This window comes from Mauremys mutica, chromosome 20 (genome assembly GCF_020497125.1).
Source record: "Mauremys mutica isolate MM-2020 ecotype Southern chromosome 20, ASM2049712v1, whole genome shotgun sequence".
Classification (NCBI taxonomy): Eukaryota; Metazoa; Chordata; order Testudines; family Geoemydidae; genus Mauremys; species Mauremys mutica.
In genome coordinates this window covers 7103501-7123421 of record NC_059091.1, presented here as the reverse complement: position 1 = coordinate 7123421, position 19921 = coordinate 7103501, and the positions used below count along the sequence as shown (strand labels likewise).

General features: G+C 58.1%; 1 protein-coding gene across 3 annotated transcripts in view; it reads left to right on the top strand.

Moving 5' to 3' along the window:
• The window catches only part of MAP3K12 (mitogen-activated protein kinase kinase kinase 12), an 83321-nt gene that overhangs the window by 49660 nt on the left and 13740 nt on the right, over positions 1-19921 (top strand). For 2 of the 3 annotated variants that reach the window (XM_044995609.1, XM_044995611.1), the window contains exons 2-5: positions 13394-13907; positions 17218-17401; positions 17822-18013; positions 19478-19636. In XM_044995609.1, the coding sequence (XP_044851544.1) occupies positions 13463-13907; positions 17218-17401; positions 17822-18013; positions 19478-19636 (980 nt within the window). In that variant the 5' untranslated portion in view covers positions 13394-13462. Of the gene's footprint in view, positions 1-6344; positions 6449-13393; positions 13908-17217; positions 17402-17821; positions 18014-19477; positions 19637-19921 lie in introns of those variants that run through there. The other variant, XM_044995610.1, reaches the window with a different exon arrangement.

The window sequence follows — 19921 nt, the reverse complement described above, 5'->3', positions numbered from 1 at the left end:
ACACTGAAACTGTTAAAGAGCCATTCAAGGGGTAATGAAGACATTTAACAGGCATTTGCCAACCCCCAGGTATCGAATCAGTTTCTGAATGTACTGACAAAAGCAGTTGTGCATGACTGTAGGGCACAACATTATCTAAACATTATGTAAACATTATGTAAACATTATCTAAAGTTACTCAGAACCTGTCAGTCTACAGGGCCTTAGTTTAAAATTTGCTTTAAAAATATTTCGTTGGTGAAGATTAGAAAATCACATCTCTAAAAAATCCTTGCATAGATTTTTAGCTGCACAATCATCTTTAACTTTGAAAGCTTCGATCTTCAGACATATGGTTTTTTTAAATAAATTCTTCAAAAGACCACCCTTATCTAAAATACACATTTTAATTACTATAGTAAAAAAACTTGCCTCCAAAGTCTTCCTGCCCTTTCTGTCCATCCATTTCTCCCTTCACCCCTCTCCCCTCCCCTCCCCCCACTGAAGGAAGCAACAGCCTTTTGCTTCCAGATAGCTGGACAAAGAGCTTCCCTTTCTTTACTTCTGACTATCTGATGAACTAGTTTTAAGCTAAATCAGTACCTTAGAAAGATATAAAATCCTTTGTTATGCCTAAAATCTTTGGAAACATCTTTTTTAAAGTTGCTGAAATTTCATAAACGTGTGTATTGTTATGGAGATCACACACAGTAAATTAGTGGTCCCTTTTTCTGAAAGCAAGGAACATTGTTATGGCCACACTAAACCTCTGTGACTGATGAATTTAAAATAATGTCCGCTGCAGGAGCGCCCAGAAGGTAGCTCCTCCCTGCCGAGCTGCTGCAGCGGCCCAAGCCCGGCAAAGCCAGTGAGGACTCGGGGCGGGGGCCGCCAGGGTGGGGTGGGGAGGGCTCACGGGGGAGCTGTGCACCCTCCAGGGGAGTTCAGGGGGCAGGGAGAACCTGGTCTGGGGAGCAGCCCCTGGGGTTTATAAAGGCTCGTTGGGATTTTCCCCTCAATGAACTGATGTTACGGGGGCGGGGCGCAAGGTGGAAGTTTCGCCTAGGGCGCAAAATATCCTTGCACCGGCCCTGCCTCTGCGTCAGGAAGAATTTCACCACCCTCAGTGTGAAAGTGCATTTTCCCTCCTAGGAGCTCAGCCTCCAGTTTCATCAAGAGAGGCTCTCTCCCCATGTGGGGGGGGGGGGGGCAGCGTTAGAGGAAAGGCCAGAGCCAGTCTCACTCTGACCTTCCTGCTTTGAAATCCCTTCACAGCCCTCCCCTCTTTGCGGGCTCCATAATCCTAGTCTCTGCTCGCCATCTGCCAGCGTCTGTAGATAGCTGTGTGTGTGTCGGAGAAGCTACGGACACTCAGGGCTTGCACGGGTGCCATGTGCCCATAGGACAGTGGGAGTGTGTTTTCCAGGGCAGGAGGGGAGCAGGGTGAAGATTGCCCCAGCAATGGGGTTAAACAGAGGGTGACAGTCTCCAGGGCAGTTGTCCCCACCCCTTTCCCTACGGTTAAAGTTCATTTGCCACCAGTTTGTCTCAGGCAGCAGGTGGAGCTGGCATTGATCCTGGCTTGGAATGAAGGATGCATCCTCCAGTGAGGCTGTGGGTGGGATCTGGCCATGGAACAAGCCTCCAGGGGAGATTAGACCAGAGGTTTAATTGTAATGGGGTCACCAGGTCTGGTTTAGACTTGCTGGGGCGGTGGGGCTCGGGCAGCCTCGGGCTTCGTTCCCCTCTCCGGGGGTCATGTAGTAATTTTTGTTGTCAGAAGGGGGTTGCGGTGCAATGACGTTTGAGAAGTCCAGGACCCAAAAAGGGAGCAGAGACAGAGATGACATGAAGCCCACTAGGGACGTTGCTATTGCTGATCTGTTTCATGGAAGAGGTTCCCAATGTCATGGTGACAGGCAGCAGCACAGATCACTAAGAATCCCTCGCTCCTGTCTAGCACATTTGATCTGAAGATCTCACAGCACTTTACAAAGGAAGTCAGTATCATTCTCCCCATTGAACAGCTGGGCAAACTGAGATGCAGAGAGAAGTGACTTGCTCCAGGCCAGTAGTAGAGCTGAGAACAGAACCCAGGTCCCCTGAGTCCCACTCCAGTACTCTATCCCCTGGGACACACCAGAGATAGAGCGCTGCGTGGGGGTGGTCAGATAGCTCTGTATAGCTTTGTATTGTGTATACTTCAATATCGGGATAGATCTGCATGGCGATAGCTAGATACAGCTCTATATCGGGATAGATCTGCATGGCGATAGCTAGATACAGCTCTGCATCGGGATAGATCTGCATGGCGATAGCTAGATACAGCTCTGTATCGGGATAGATCTGCATGGCGATAGCTAGATACAGCTCTGTATCGGGATGCATCTGTGTGGAGAAGGGTAGCTAGATACAGCTCTGTATCGAGATAGATCTGTATGAAGATGGGTAACTAGATACAGCTCTGTATCGGGACAGATCTGTGTGGAGATGGGTAGATAATACAGCTCTGTCTTGGGACGGATAGATCTGTATGGAGATGGATAGCAAGATACAGCTCTGTATCGGGATAGATCGGTGTGGAGATGGGTAGATAATACAGCTCTGTATCGGGATAGATCGGTGTGGAGATGGGTAGATAATATAGCTCTGTCTTGGGACGGATAGATCTGCGTGGAGATGGATAGCTAGATACAGCTCTGTTCTGAGAATAAGAGACAGAGAGCGCCTCACTTTTCATTCCTAGATCTCAAAGTACAATGTAGCAGCCCCTCCTAGAACCCGTCCTTCAGACACCTGTTTTGCTCCTTGAGCAGGTGTTTTCCCAGGGGCATCCCCCTATCCTTCATTCTTTCCCACTGGGCATGTTTGCAAGAAATTGACACATTCGTTTCTTTCTTCCTTTTATTTTTCTTCGGTGACCTTGTTACCAGCCCTGGAGGCTGGCACGCTCTAAATGCACCAAGCGGGCACCGTGCCACAATACGCTTCCCTGCCGCCTCCATCCCTATGCTTCTATTGGTGTTGGCACCACACAGTGGCTCCCCAGTTGGCATTGGAAACGGCTGGAGGTGGGTGGGATGGGATGGAATGAGGCCGGAGCTGCTAAGAATCCAGGATGGGATTTTCTAAGGGAGCCAGGCACCTAACTCCTGTCGAATTTCAATAGCATTTAAACCCCTAATTTCCTTAGGCTTTTTTCACCATCCCAAGTTAGTGACATTATGGTAGCTCCTAAAAGTCTGTAACCAAGACCGAGACCTTGTTGTGCTGGATGCTGCATAGACAGCAAGGGAAGAGCAGCCCCTGCCCCATGGATCTCACAGTCTAAAGAGCGAGAGGAGAAACTGAGGCACAGAGTGGTGAAGTAGGCATAGAATCCAGGACTCTTGACACGCTAGTCCAGTGCCCTAGCCACTGGGCTATGCTGCCTCCCATAAAGTAATTTAAACCTCACAACCCCCTGTAATGTAGATAAGGATTATTATCCCCATGTTCCAGATGGGGAAACTGAGGCACCGAGCTGGGATGTGACTCCCCCAAAATCACTCAGCAGGTCAGTGGCAGAGCTGGTGTCTCAAGCATACCGTGTCCCCTCCCCAGACTCACAGCACATCATCTGCGGGCACCGGCTGAATTTGGGGAAGATTTTCAACAAAATCAGTTATTAGTTTGAGTTAAACCCATCATGACAACCTCAAGCTTCCCCCACAAGGCCACAGCAGGCTACAGATCAAGCTGTGCCAACGCATCAATCCAGAATGGTTGCTGAGGTTGCTTTTATTATATATAGCAATAGCACCTTGAGGCCCCAACGGAGATCAGAACCATATTGTGCTAGGGACTGATGGTGAGAAAGTCTCTGCCCCAAACAGCTGACAATCAAAAGAGACAAATGGTGTCAGGGGAAACTAAGGAACACAGTGGGGCATTTGCCCAAGATCACCCAGCAGAGCCAGGAAGAGAATCCAGGTGTCCTGTGTCCCAGTCCAGCATGCAGTGACAAGAGCACTGAACTTGGGGTGAATGTATTGCATTCTGCATGTGTTTCTCACCTTGGAGGCAGAAGGAAGTTCTTAGCAATGGTGAATGCTCTGTCGTTCGCATCAAGCGTGTCTGGGCTTTGCTAAGAGCAGGGGCGGCTCTATAAATTACGGCGCCCCAAGCAGGGTGGCGCAGTACGCTGCCCTTCCCCGGTCCCGCGGCCGGGGCAGAAGCGTCTGCGGCGGGTGCGCTGGTTCGCGGCTCCGGTGGAGCATCCGCAGGCATGCCTGCGGGAACTCCGTGCGAGCCGCGGGACCAGCGCACCCGCCGCAGTCATGGCTGCGGGAGCTCAAGCGAAGCCGCGGGAAGAGGTGACCCTCTGCAGTCATGCCTGCGGCAGGTCCGCTCGTCCCGGGCTCCAGTGGACCTCCCGCAGGCATGACTGTGGAAGGTCCGCCGGAGCCAAATGCCGCCCTGCCCCGACAATGCCGCCCCACGCGCCTGCTTGGCGCGCTGGGGTCTGGAGCCGGCCCTGGCTAAGAGGTGTCCCGTAACTTAGCATTCCCTTGCTGTTTAAGGCTTGACTGGGGGAATGTCATGCTTACCTAACCGACAGCCCTTTTACAGGCTGGTTTTGTTTGTGGAATAAGAAGGAAATGAGGAAGAGGGGGCAGGGATAGCTCAGTGGTTTGAGCATTGGCCTGCTAAACCCAGGGTTATAAATTCAATCCTTTAGGGGTTCATTTAGGGATCTGGGGCAAAAATCTGTCTGGCGACAGGTCCTGCTTTGAACAGGGGGTTGGACTAGATACCTCCTGAGGTCCCTTCCAACCCTGACATTCTATGAAGAAACAGCCCAGAAGAGGTACTGATAGGTTATAATGTGGTCTAGTGGTTAGGGCAGCAGTCTGGGGCTCAGGACACCCAGCTTCTATTCCTGGCTCTGTCACCAACCTGGGGCAAGTCACTTTTCCTCTCTGGGCCTCTGTTTTCCCTGCCACCCTTTGTCCCTTTTGATGGTCAGCACAGCAGGGCCACCATCTCAGCTGGACATAGCTGGAATAGAAACAATAATTTATACCAAGGTAAAGATGGGTAAACTGAGGCACAGAAGGGGATGTGACTCGTCCAAGAAGATGCAGCAAGTTAGTGTCATAGCCAGGAACAGAGTCCAGCAGTTCTGACTCCTAATGCCCTACTCTAAGCACCATACCCCCTGGAAGAGCTGCTAACAGAACCCAGGAGTCCTGCTGCCCAGTCCCCTGCTCTAACCACTGAAAAACACTGCCACCCTTATCATAAAGAGGTGGGCTATCATAAGAGAGAGATGGGCTACTACCCTGCAGGTCCCTCGGGTTAGCCCTCACCCCACAACCACTCCCTCAGGGTGGCCCCCCCCGTCCAGTCCACTTTCCTGGGATAATTATCTCTTTATTAGAAACACAGATCTTCCAGCCTCAGTTGCCAAGTTTTGTTCTATGCCTGAGGGACTTGTAATGCCACTAGCCAGGTGGGCTGCAGACATAACCATGAGACCCTGGGTGAATCTAGATACGCACAAAACTCATGGCTGGCTGGTTCTCCTGCTCCTCTGGCTCAAGAGGGGTCTGATGATCTCCTAAGGATTGGCATGGGCATGGGGTGAAGTGGGCACTGGGAGAGGGGTAAAGGGAGGGTGTCTGGGTACTGAGTCTATGGGTCACCAGGGTGTTGAATGTCAGGGCTGCTTATGTGTGTCAGTGCCATGTGCCCGGCGCCACTCTTGTTGCCATGTGCTCGGGGCCCTAGCCCCTGTGCCACATTGGTGCAGGACGGGCAAACAGGGCCCTTCCCCCCTCGCGATCCTCCCCTCTCCCTGCATGCCTGTGCCATCCTGTTTGGCCAGCCTCAGCCCACCTCCCAGAGGGCAGGGGCTATGGAGAGGAGGGGGGGGGCTGCGATTCCGGGGGGAGGCGCAGGGCAGAGTGCGCGTGCTGCCCAGTGCCCTGTGGATGCAGAGGGGGCTCGTCCCCAGGGGCACCAAGCGAGATGCCATGGCCGGGGGTGGGTGCTGGTAATTCCCCATCTCACAGCACCCAAAGGGTTAAACTCACCTAAGAGCGGAGTCTCCCCCCCCACCCCGGTCCGGACGGGAGGGGCGGATCCCCCGGCCCAGGGATGAGCTCAGCGCCCCCACTCTACTCACCTTGGCTCCCGCCTTCCCAGGGATGACATCAGCACCGGGGGCTACCTGCGGCAGAGGCGGGCGCCGGCGCAGCCCATTGGCTGCATCCCCGGCGGGGGCGGGGCTGGGCAGAGGTTGCTTCATTGGCAAAAAAAAAGAACGCGGGGGGGGGGGGGGTTGTGGAGGCGGTGCCGGGCCGGCGCAGAATCAGCGCGAGGGATCAGCCAGCAGCACATGGAGGAGAGGGAGAGCAAGGGGCAGCGTGCCAGAGAGAGGAGAGAGGTGCATGGGGACGGCCGGATAGACAGACACACAGACAAGGTGGGTGAGGTAATAGCTTCTATTGGACCAACTTCTACTGGGGAGAGAGACCAGCTGGGAGCTGCCCGGAGCTGCGGGTCCTCAGAGTCCACAGCTCCATACAGGGGAGATCGGGAGATGTGCCTGGGGAGAGAGAGATGGGGGGGGGGGGCGTGTATGGAGATAGATAGGCAGGCATGGGGATAGATAGATAGATTAGATAGATAGAGGGGGGTGTATGGAAATAGATAGACAGGCATGAGGATAGATAGATAGCGGGGTATATGGGGATAGATAGATAGATAGATAGAGGGGGTATATGGGGATAGACAGGCAGGGGGATGGGTAGATAGATAGAGGGGGTATATGGGGGTGGATAGATAGATTGATAGAGGGGTTATATGGGGATAGACAGACAGACAGGCAAGGGGGATGGGCAGTCAAGCAGGGGGATGGGGTGATAGATTATGGGGATAGATAGAGGGGATGTATGGAGATAGGCAGGCAGGCAAGGGGGATGGGCAGGCAGGGTGTGGGTTGATAGATAGAGGGGGTATATGGGGATGGATAGATAGATAGAGGGGGTATATGGGGATAGACAGTCAGGCAGGGGGTGGGTAGATAGATAGAGGGGGTATATGGGGATAGATAGAAGGGGGGTATGGAGATAGATAGACAGGCAGGGGGATGGGTAGATAGAGGGGGTATATGGGGATAGATAGATAGGCAGGAAGGCAGGCATGGGGGATGAGCAGGCAGGAGGGGGATGGGTAGATAGAGGGGGTATATGGGGATAGATAGATAGGCAGGAAGGCAGGCAGGGGGGATGGGCGGGCAGGAGGGGGATGGGTAGATAGAAGGGGTATATGGGGATAGATAGATAGGCAGGCAGGCAGGCAGGAGGGGGATGGGTAGATAGAGGGGGTATATGGGGATAGATAGATAGGCAGGCAGGCAGGGGGATGGGCGGTCAGGCAGGGGGATGGGTAGATAGAGGGGGTATATGGGAATAGATAGATAGGCAGGAAGGCAGGCAGGGGGGATGGGCGGTCAGGCAGGGGGATGGGTAGATAGAGGGGGAATATGAGGATGGATAGATAGATAGATAGATAGATAGATAGATAGATAGATGGGCGGGCAGGAGGGGGATGGGCAGACAGCGTACGGAGAGAGAGGAGCAGAGCTTTGGAGTAGCCCCAAGGAGAAATCCCAGCGCTGGGGACACGCGGGGAAGGAAATAAACAAAGCCAAGGCAAAGGTGCCACGTGAGGGCGCCGGGACGGCAGCGCAGCACCCAGCTGGCGAGGGCGGGATCGGGCGGGGAGAAGAGAATTGGGCCGGTCGGTGGAGAGGGAGGGGGCGCCCCGGGGCTGGCTCGCTGTTCCCTCCGCGGCTGGTGACAGGTGAGTGGAGCGAGTCGTTTCCATCCAGCCTGGGCTCCTGGCTGGGGGGAGGAGGCGGCAGGCGGGGCCGGGGGGCGATGCTTGGGGGGGGCAGCCCCCCAGTTTGGAGCAGCTCCCCGGGAGAGGAGCGGGAACCCCGGGATGGCTGATCTGTTTGCCCGGGCACGGGGGCTCAGTGGCTGGGAAGTGCCAGGCGGGGGCACAGGGCATTCGCACCTGTTGGTTTGATGTGTGCGGTGCTGGGAGGGCACCAGTCCCACCTGGCCTGGCACAGGGCTCTGCCAGCCCTAGGTCATCGCTCATAAAGGGGCTGCGTTGCGGGGGGCGGGGGAGAACGTGTAGTGGGAGCAGGCAGGAGTCTGGGCACTGGGGTGAGGGTATGAAGGGATCTGGCACTGGGGTGAGGGGTTTGAAGGGGTCTGGATATCGGGATGAGGAGTGTGGGGGTATCAGGGTGAGGGATGCAGGGGGTATTGGGGTGAGGGGTGCAGGAGGAGTCTTGCATTGGGTGAGGGGTTTGGGGGGTGTTCAGCACTGGGGTGAGGGGTATGAAGGGGTCTGGGTATTATGTTGGGTATCAAAGAGATCTGATATTGGGGTGAGGAGTAAGAAGGGGTCTGGGTATTGTGTTGAGAGGTACCAGAGGGTCTGGCATTGGGGTGAGGGTACAAGGGATATTGGAGTGAGGGGTACCAGAGGGTCTGGCATTGGGGTGAGGAGTACAGGGGGTGTTGGAGTGGGGGTGCAGGAGGGGGATTGGGTGAGGGGTGCAGAAGTTCTGCAATCCCCTCACTGAGTCATCTCTCACCCAGTATTGCAGTGACCCAAACAGGTGCAGACAGACAGACTGACCATGGGCTCAGATGGGTCCATGTCCCTCTCTGCACATCCACAGCAGAACTCCCATATCCTGCCCCCACTCCAACCCCCCCAGACCCATGTTAGCCAGGCGCCAGTGCTGGGCGTTTCATGCCGGGCTGGTTCCCGTGCGTGACTGAGCCCAGGACCTACTGACCCACTGAGGGGGGCTGCTCTGCTCCCTGCTGGCACGGTCTGCCCTGCTCAGCTGTCACTCCAGAATGGCGAGGGCAGACAGACATGGGGCCAGAGTTACCCCAAGGGTGGGGGGTTGCTTCAGCCTGCGCTCGTGCACTGGGGCAGAGTGGGGGAATGGATCAGCCCATCGCAATCCGCACTGGACACCTGCTTACATTGGACACATTGGACGGGGTTAGAATCACAGAAAGGGGAGAAGGAATGGGGGAGGGGGGCTGTTTCGGGATGTGCAGGAGACAGAGCAAAATAGTATCACCTGGACAGCCCGGCCAAATGATGGTTAAGGGGGACGAGAGTGAGATAATCTATCTATCTATCTCCAGCTCTCCTCTCTAAACTTCCTCAGTATATCTATATCCCCATGCCCCCAGTGGTCATTATTTGCAGGCTGTGAGCATCCCGAGAGAGAGAGAGAGAGAGAGAGAGGAGACCTGCCACTCAGTATAAGGGGGTGATAAGGAGCGGGGTGCGGGGGGAGTAATGTTTACAAAGGGGGAAATTTTACAAAGGGGGAAAGCATTGGTTGTGGAGAAGTGGGATCGGCCTGGCTGGGGAAGTTCCTTCGCTTGGGGCATTTGAAGCCAGGCTGGGAGGAAGTTAATACAAGTTCAGTAGGGAAGGGCCCTGCTTGGCTGGGGGTGAGGAGCCTGTCAGGATTTCTGGCCTCCAGGTTCCCTCCCAGGCCTAGTTGTGACCCCCTTCCAGGCCCCGATGCCACACTAAGCCGCACGTGCTGCCCCAAATGTCAGTCAGCAGCCTCAGGGAGAGACAGACCCACATGGAGTCTCGCCTGGGTGGCCCAAAGCCTAGCCTAATTTGCATACACAGGGCTTGCCAGCCAATCACAAGCCTGGCTGGCAGCCATTGGCTCACCCGATGTGGAAAGGGCGTGGCAGGCGCATTGCCTGGGAGCTGGGGCATGGAGGGGGAGACTGGGAGGATCTGGCCCAGAGATGCCTGAAGGCTCTGATCTCCTTGGGCTCTGAGTCCCATGTGCTGCTCCGAGCCAACGTCCCCTCCTGTCAGTCCCAAGGGAGCCCAGGGCCAAGCGAGCCAGCTTCCAACCTGACTCGCGCATCGTCCGTAGAGTCATGGCGGGATCGTCCCCGCAGGTGACGGGTATCACAGACAGGATGATCCCGAGCTGGGCCCAGGAGCTGCTGGGAGGGGCACGAATGGGGCAGGATCCCGCTGCATCCAATCTGCTGTCTTGTAGCCCTGGGGAGTCAGGAAGCTGCCGCTGCTCCGCTGCGCTGTTGGGAGGTCGATTGCCTTGATGTGTCATTGCTGGAGGATTTTGCAGCCAGGCTGTAGTGGCAGATCAGGGTATGGGCAGCATGTGCCCTGCGACTCCATCACCTGTGGCGCAAGCTGGTGTAAGACCTCTCCCCTGCCTTGGTTTCACCCCGTCATTACTCATCGTCTGATGGGTCTATTTTTAGACCCTAAGCACCTGATAGCAGGAAACCATGTCTATAAAGTGCCCTGTGCCTTTTGGGACCTCTTTAAATTATAGCAATCCCCCCCACACCAGCTGTGGTGTGGGTGGGATGAGTCCAGGAAGCACCGCACTCAGCCAGCACCTTCCATCTGAGGATCTCATAGCACTTTGCAAAGAATAATTAATTTAGCCCCACCAGCTCAGAGTGTTATCCCCACATAACAGATGGGGAAACTGAGGCACAAAGAGTTCCCTCCCCTCAGAGAGAATAGGACTCAGGAATCCTAATGTCTAGCCCTGTGCTTTAGGCTCATGCTCCATCCTTCCAGGACTGAGACTAGAAACCAGATATTCTGAGTCCCAGAATCTGGGTCTAACCACTGCTCTGTCACCCCCTCCCAGAAGCAGGAATTGAACCCAGGAGGGCTGATTTCTGGGCCTATGCTTTAAACCCAAGCCTGGCTTCCCTGTCCTCCAGCAGGCTGGGGGAGTTAGCAAGCCCCTAAGTTACCCCTGGAGCCCAGCATGGAGAATTAACCCTGTGCGGGCCAAGCAGCTTTCGGTTTTGATGTCATTTGCAGAGAGAAGCTTGTCAGCAGGCTCAGTGAGGGAGAGCAAACGCGGGAAACAATCCCCTTTGACCCGGCCTTTTGGTGACCCGTTGGCTAACGCGCCGCCCGCCTTCCCTGAATGAGCCGGACCCGCCTGAGACAGGGTCAAGGCTTGCAATGTGCTTGTAAGGGTCTGTAACGATGGCAGGGTGAGACGGGTGTCTTGAGGTGTAAAGAAAGAAACCATCCATCCATACATCCATCCCCATATCTATCTATCTATCTATCTATCTATCTATCTAATCTATCTATCTATCTATCTATCTATCCCCATACACCCCCTCTATCTATCTATCTATCTATCCCCATACACCCCATCTATCTATCTATCTATCTATCTATCCCCATACACCCCTTCTATCTATCTATCTATCTATCTATCTATCCTCATACCCCCCACCCTTGTTCCCACACTCCCTCTGCCTCCACTGGATCTATCTAGGGATCGATATGGGATTTCAGTGCACAGCTGTCATTGAAATTCACTGGGATTTGTGTACCTAACTCCCCTAGCCTCTGTGGACAACCCCAGCCTCCCTGTGGATTGTCTCAACAACAGGATCCCTGATATTGCTCATTGGATTTATACTGAGAGTTACCATCGTGGGTCCCTTCTCCTGGCTCTTGGTGGTCCTGAGCAGCTGCCCCCGCCTGCGCCGGCCCTTGTGGGGCAGGGGGGCAGTGGTGGCCTTACTGTTCTGGTCAATGGCTGGGTTGGGAGGGTGTGTGGGGGTGTCAGCTCCAGCCTGGGCGATGCTGGTCCCACCCGGTGACGTGGCATGGCCTGTGGTGAGGGCTTCCCCTGCTACCTCAGGGAGGGGAGCAGCCAGACGGGGCCGGCTCTTGGTTCCCGCACAGCCGCCTGATTTCCCGGGAAGCCTGCTGCGCTGCATGCTCAATGAGCTGAACTCCAGCACCTGTGTGGGAGAGAGCCTGGCACAGCGCTGCCATCTCCCACTGCAACCTCGGCCGTCCACAGGGCACGGGGGTGTGCACACACACTGAGACACAGCTACACACACACAGAGCTACACCCTGACACACAGCCACACAGAGAGCTATGTACACATAGCTGTACACATAGCTACACACTAATACACAGCTACACACACATAGCTACACCCTGACAGAGCTACACACACAGAGCTACACCCTGACACACAGCCACATACACCCTGACACACAGCCACACAGAGAGCTATGTACACACAGCTGTACACATAGCTACACACACATAGCTACACCCTGACAGAGCTACACACACTCTGACACACAGCCACACACGCAGAGAGCTATGTACACACAGCTGCACACATAGCTATACATTAATACACAGCTATGCATACACATAGCTACACCCTGAGATACAGCTATGCACACATGGACACAGACAGCTACTCACACAGAGCTATGCTGACACACAGCTACAGACACATAGCTACACACAGACACACAGCTACATACACACAGTTACACACAGCCACAACACACACAGCCACACCCTGACACACAGCTACACAGACACACTGCTACACACAGAGACACACATTTACACACAGCCACACACACACACACTGACACACAGCTACACAACACACAGAGGTACACACAGAGCTAGGCACATACACAGTTACACACTGGCACACAACTACACACACAGAGCTCCACAGCTACTAACACACACAGCTACACCCACCTCAGCACACCCACAGCTACAGGAACACAGCTACCCGCACACACGTACTCCCACGAACACATGCTCGGGGGCGCTGCGCCGGAGGTCCAGCTGCAGGGAAAGATCCCGAGATTCACAGGCTCCAGTCGCTTGGGCTAAGGACACACGCTCCGCCCCCTCCCCCCTGCAGATCTGGTGCCAGCACGATGGTGCTCCAAGGGTGCATCTCACACCTGGGCACTAGTGCCCGGAATCACTGCCAGCCCTGAGCCAAGCCCCTGATGCCCCAACCACTAGGCCACACTGCCAGGACTCTTCCAACATGGCCTCCCCCCCAATGCAATGGGTCTGTAGTATTAACTGTCGGTGGGACCTGCCCACCTGCCCAGCTAGAGGCAGGGACACCCGAGGGACCAGGTCGGGGACTTCAGCACCTTGGAGAAAGCTCGGGCTGCTGCTCCGGGGTGAGACCAGCAGGGACTCAGGCAGGAGCAGAGGCGCTCCTGGGCTGTCTCCCCCTACCACCGCCACCGCCTCTCCCATGGGTACAGTCAGTGGGAGGCGAGGTGCCTTCTCCCTGGGCACGCCTGGCACGTTCAGTAGCATGGTGGGTGCCGTCCACTTGGGGATGCTGGCTAATCCAGCCCCATGGCAGGTGCCCAGAAGTGGAGCGGGCAGGCGGGCGTTGAATACACCTGGTTGCCCCCAAGGGGGCTACGATTTCCAGTGGGATCCTATTCACAAGGATTTTTCTTCCCCGCCAGGCCCTGTCTCCCCCAGGCCCTGCCGGGGACGCCCATCGACCGCCAGCCCAAGGGGTGCGGGGGCTGCTGATGCCCAGAGCCCGCCATGGCCTGCCTCCATGATACCCGGACCCCCTCCCCGTCCTTCGCCAGCTTCAACACCATCCTGACGGAGAGCTCCCTCCGTAAGCTGGACCCCGACGCCTCGGACTGCACCCCCGAGAAGGACCTGACGCCCACGCAGTGCGTGCTGCGGGACGTGGTGCCCATCGACGGGGGCGGCCACAGCCCCACGCCCAGCGAGGAGACGCGCGAGCAGTTTGCCAACAGCGTCCTGCAGCTGCACGAGAATGAGGCCGGCGGCGGGGGCGGGGGAGCCGGGGCAGGGGCCGGGAACCCCGAGCTGCGGCACACTCGTTACCACGCCGACCAGGTCCGGCTCCACTGCCAGACGGGCAGCGGCTTCCTGGAAGGGCTCTTCGGCTGCCTCAGGCCCGTCTGGAGCATGATTGGCAAAGCCTACTCCACCGAGCACAAGCACCCGCAGGAAGGTGCATGGCCCTGGGTGTGGCGGGGAGGGGCCTTAATGGGACCCGGGGCAACGGGCTGTAGGAGCCGGCCTGGCCTGGTGACCAGCTGGGGGCGCTGATGGGCTGCTCCAGCTCTAGGCTGGATTCTGATCTGACCTGCACTGGGGCTCAATCAGGAGCAGCTCCATGAAGTCATTGGGCCCGATCCCCCAGCTGGTGTAAATCAGCAGAGCTCCATGGGAGTCAATGGGCCTGATCCCTAGCTGGCGTAAATCAGCAGAGCTCCATGGGAGTCACTGGGCCCAATTCCCAGCTGGTGTAAATCAGCAGAGCTCCATGGGAGTCACTGGGCCCAATCCCCAGCTGGTGTAAATCAGGAGCAGCTCCATGGAGTCATTGGGCCCGATCCTCCAGTTGGTGTAACTCAGCAGAGCCCCATGGGAGTCACTGGGCCCAATCCCCAGCTGGTGTAAAGCAGCAGAGCCCCATGGGAGTCCCTGGGCCCGATCCCCAGCTGGTGTAAATCAGCAGAGCCCCATGGGAGTCCCTGGGCCCGCCGGTGTAAGTTGTCTGTCCTGTAGTGCCATTAGAGCCGCAGCATGGTTCTGTCTCCCTCTAGTGGCTGGATCGTGTAAGGCGGTTTCTGAGGCTGCTCTTGCAGCCAGCTGAGCCACGCTGGCTCCTGCCCGTGGAATCCAGGGGGTCCGTGTTTGATCCCAGCTGCCCCCCGGGACATCGCTGCAGGCCGTGCTAGGACAGTGCTGCTCTCAGTGTCGATTCAGAGTGTCCTACGGAGCCCCCCAGGGAACACAGGGAAGAATCTTGCCCCATTGGAATAGTTACAGGCTGGGCCCTGGCCCCTACCATCCCCAGGTGCTCGGCTTTGTCTCTGGCTGAAATGCAGCCACCTCTGGGGGGGGAGACACAGCAGCTCTTTAACCTGCTAATGACCTGCAGCAGTCCAGGGTGGGAAGAGAAGATGCAGGACGTCCTGTTCCCGCGAATCTGCCAGGGAGAGGGGATGAGATGTAGGGGGCACAGAATGGAATTCTCCAAGCCAGGGCTCTGGGGTGAATTCCCCGGCTCTCGAGGTGAGTACCGAGGTCTGTAAGGGCAGGGCCTGTGGTCGGCGTCTCCCCGGCAGGTGGAGGAGGAGGAAAGATTAGATGGGGAAATATCAGCTCCCATGAAGTCTCTCTTCCAGAGTCTAGCCCTACCCAGTCCATGTCCCCCCACAGCTCTGGCCTTCCCTGTCCAACCGGCCCTGCTCCCATCCCTCGCTCCAGTTCTGCCCGGCTGGGCTCCTCGCCAGGTCTCTTGCGTCTGAGGCTGGGGTCAGACGAGGGGGTGGGAGGACAGGGATGGAGGCCGGGCTGGCCCCGAGCCCAGGCTGGAGCGGGGGCTGCTGGCAGCATTCTCCCAGCATGGCCCTGCCAGTGGCTTCCCTGCAGCAGTGAGCACGTCGGCAAGCGCGAGTGGGTGTGAGCGAGCATGACGAGTGGGTGAGCCTGGGAGTGTGTGTGTGTGTGTGTGTAAGTGTGTGTGTGTGTCTGGGAGCATATGCATGTGAGCCTGGGAGTGTGTGTGAGCGCGGGAGTGTGTGCGTGCAAGCCTGGGAGCGTGTGCCTGGGAGTATGTGTGTATGTGTGAGCGTGTGCCTGGGAGTGTGTGTGAGTGTGATTGTGTGTGCTTGTGAGCCTTGGAGTGTGTGTGTGTGTACGTGTGTGTGTGTGCCTGAGTGTGTGTGTGTGTGAATATGTGAGCATGTGCATGGGAGCATGTGTGTGTGAGTGTGTGTGTGTGCATGTGTCTGGGAGCGTGTGCATGTGAGCCTTGGAGAGTGTGTGTGAATGTGTGCATGTGCCTGGGAATGTGTGTGTGAGTGTGCATGAGTGTGTACATGTGAACGTGTGCGTGTGCCTGGGAGCGTGCGCCTGGGAGTGGCTGGGTGCCTTTCTGAAGGTGGCAGGGTGTGTTAGTGTGCATGGAGGATGTGATCATTTTAGTGTGTGTGCACCTGTGTGTCTGTGTGTGCAGCTGTGAGTGCCTGCACATGCCTGCATGTGTGTTAGTGAGTGAGCGTGCAAGGGGCATGCACCTGGCACACCATGGGCAGCTCCCCCGGCCAGGCAGCCAGCTGCCCCTGTTTGGTGGCAGAGCCAGCTCCAACGCTGTCACGCCTGATCCATGACAGTGAACCCCCACTCCCACGAATGCACCTCAAGGCCCCGATCCTGCGCAGACAGGGAGATCCTGGGGCGGGGGGTGCTCTGTGTTTCAGTGGGGGAGGGTGTCACGGCTCGTGTCTCCAGGTGGGGCTGTGCCCATGGCTGTGTGCAGCTCCCTGGCCCACTGGGCCTTGCGCTGAGCCCCATGGGGGGAGCAGCCTGGGCCCCACAGCACGAGGGATTCTGCTGGGACACATGTTTGCAGCAGGCCACTCTAGCGGGGTCTGGGGCCTGCGAGATACCAAAGCCCTGGCTGGGGCCTGCCCCACACCCTCCCGGGTTCTGGCCTGTCAGGGGCCGCAGCTCAGAATGGGGAGGGGCTGGGTCACGCTGGCCCCATCAGCTCTGCTGGGGGTGGGGGGTCACAGCTGCCACAGGGAGGGAAGCAGGAGAGAGCAGAAGTGCACTGCCGGAGGTGACAGGTGTGCAGGAATTGTGCATGCACACTCACGTGTGTACACACACATGCACACGTGTACACATGCACCCACACACACATGAACTCACACGTGCCTGCACACACACACTAACCACAACCCAGGGCCTTGCCTGCGGGTTTTAATCACCCAGATGTTCCTCTTTCTCTTTCTGGCGGCTGGCGGTCTCACCCGAACTGGAACGCGTGGACTCGAGGCCGTGCCCAGAGTAGTGATGGGGACATGCCCACGGGGAGAGAATGCAGATTCTCCTGCTCCACAAGCACCTGCCATTGGAGCAGGAGACTCTCCATGAGCTCTTAGCAGGGTAGGGCCTATGGCACACAGCAGGGCAGTGCTGATTCCATCCAGCAGAGGGCGGCAGTGCCCCCTCCTGAGACACAGAGTTGCAGGTTCACTGCGGTCACACTTTATGACCCAAGAAGGCTGGGCGCCGCTCTGCCTCAGCTTGGCAGGTGCCCGGGTGGGGGTGGGGAGGGGCTCCGGGTCCTGCAATCCCCTCACCGTGGCGGTTTGGTCCTGATTCCTGGGAACTGATTCCGCAGAGAGTCACTAGGGAGTGGTGCCCAGGGCAGGTGGCACCGGCTCTGGGACTCCCCCAGCCCATCTCTGTGCCCAGGGCAGGTGGCACCGGCTCTGGGACTCACCCCTGCCCCATCCCTCCAGACACGTGGGAGGTGCCGTTCGAGGAGATCCTGGACCTGCAGTGGGTGGGCAGCGGGGCGCAGGGCGCTGTCTTCCTGGGGCGCTTTCACGGGGAGGAGGTGGCGGTGAAGAAGGTGCGAGACCTCAAGGAGACGGACATCAAACACCTGCGCAAGCTCAAACACCCCAACATCATCACCTTCAAGTGAGTATGGGGGAGGGGGCTCCTCAAACAGGGGGAGAGACCCCCTCAGTGCCCCCCATGGTGCAGCACCCACCTGGGGTGCACAAAACCTAGGGCACGCCTCCCGTGTACCCACAGTAATGCACACGCATGGGATGCAGGGTCCGTGGCCCTGCCAGGCTGTGCCCACCGCCCATTTGCACCCCATTGTGCCTGGGCATGCAGTGGTGCCCGCTCTCTAGGAGGGGCACTCACCTTACAGCTGAGGCCAGGATGGGTGAGGGGCACAGGGTTCCCTGGGAGGGGCAAGGCCGGGATGTCTCCACTGTGCCCAACTAGACAGGCATCTGTGCCCAGCTGGCACCATCTCTTCCTGGCCTTGAGGAGGTGCCACCTCCTGCCCGGCTGGTTCCTACCCAGCCCTGCTCTCCTTCCCCTCAGGGGCGTCTGCACCCAGGCTCCTTGCTACTGCATCATCATGGAGTTCTGCGCCCAGGGGCAGCTGTATGAGGTGCTGCGAGCCGGGCGCAAGGTCACCCCCTCCCTGCTGGTCGACTGGTCCATGGGCATCGCCGGCGGCATGAACTACCTGCACCTGCACAAGATCATCCACCGCGACCTCAAGTCACCCAAGTAAGTGGCAGCAACGGGAGCTGGCGGGGGGTGGGGATGGGCATGGGGCCTGCAGAGGGATGGGCATGGGGCCTGCAGGGGAGGGGGCACAGATGGGCATGGGGCCTGCAGAGGGATGGGGGGCAGGGTGGGGCATGGGGCCTAGAGGGAAGCAGGGATGCACATGGGATCCGCGGGGGAGGCGGCACCCCCTAGGCAAGGGCAGAGGCCCATCACCCCCAGCCTGCGCGAACCCGCCCATCTCCCCCTGCTGGTGAGTGCAGGGGATGCAGCCTGATCTATCTCCAGCATGAGCCATTACCATCCCTGCCAAGAGGGGAAACCCCCCCCCCACCCCCACTTGGCTCTCTGGGGGGCCTCCAAGGACCCAGCACCTGGGGTGACAAGAGGCCTCAGGGACTGCCCCCTGCTGGTGGAGGGGATAGCACCCAGCACTGCCCCCTGCTGGTGGAGGGGATAGCACCCAGCACTGCCCCCTGCTGGTGGAGGAGATAGCACCCACCACCCTGCAATGCCCCCTGCTGGTGGAGGGGATAGCACCCAGCACTGCCCCCTGCTGGTGGGGGGGATAGCACCCACCACTGCCCCCTGCTGGTGGGGGGGATAGCACCCCCAACCCTGCAATGCCCCCTGCTGGTGGGGGGGATAGCACCCAGCACTGCCCCCTGCTGGTGGGGGGGATAGCACCCACCACCCTGCAATGCCCCCTGCTGGTGGAGGGGATAGCACCCACCACTGCCTCCTGCCGGTGGAGGGGATAGCACCCAGCACTGCCCCCTGCTGGTGGAGGGGATAGCACCCACCACTGCCTCCTGCCGGTGGAGGGGATAGCACCCAGCACTGCCCCCTGCTGGTGGAGGGGGGATAGCACCCCCAACCCTGCAATGCCCCCTGCTGGTGGAGGGGATAGCACCCCCAACCCTGCAATGCCCCCTGCTGATGGAGGGGATAGCACCCAGCACTGCCCCCTGCTGGTGGAGGGGATAGCACCCCCAACCCTGCAATGCCCCCTGCTGATGGAGGGGATAGCACCCAGCACTGCCCCCTGCTGGTGGAGGGGATAGCACCCACCACTGCCTCCTGCTGGTGGAGGGGGGATAGCACCCCCAACCCTGCAATGCCCCCTGCTGATGGAGGGGATAGCGCCCACCACCCTGCAATGCCCCCTGCTGGTGGAGGGGATAGCGCCCACCACCCTGCAATGCCCCCTGCTGGTGGAGGGGATAGCGCCCAGCACTGCCCCCTGCTGGTGGAGGGGATAGCACCCACCACCCTGCAATGCCCCCTGCTGGTGGAGGGGATAGCACCCACCACCCTGCAATGCCCCCTGCTGGTGGAGGGGATAGCGCCCAGCACTGCCCCCTGCTGGTGGAGGAGATAGAATCCCCCACCCAGCACTGCCCCCTGCTGGTGGAGGGGATAGCGCCCCCCTACCCATGCTGACCCCCTCTGCCCCCCACCCAGCATGCTGATCACCTACGATGACGTGGTGAAGATCTCGGACTTCGGCACCTCCAAGGAGCTGAGTGATAAGAGCACCAAGATGTCCTTCGCCGGCACCGTGGCCTGGATGGCCCCCGAGGTCATTCGCAATGAGCCCGTCTCTGAGAAGGTCGACATCTGGTGAGCATGGGAGGCTGGGTGGGGAGGGATGGGGGGGAAGGTGTGGGGGGGTCTCCGAGCCCACGGCAGGGACTGGGGAGGGTCGGAGTTGAGAGGGCTCCTGGCCTAGGGCAGGAACAGGGGGCAGGGGTGGGGGCGGAGGAAGAGATGGGGGTAGGACTTGGGTTGGGGGGTTCCATCCCCTGCAATGGGGGGGGGCAGGTGGATCCTGGGAAGAAGATGGGTCAGGAGAGGGAGCTGGACTCTAAAGGGTTACAGTGCCTCAGTTTCCCTCCCCGCAGCCTC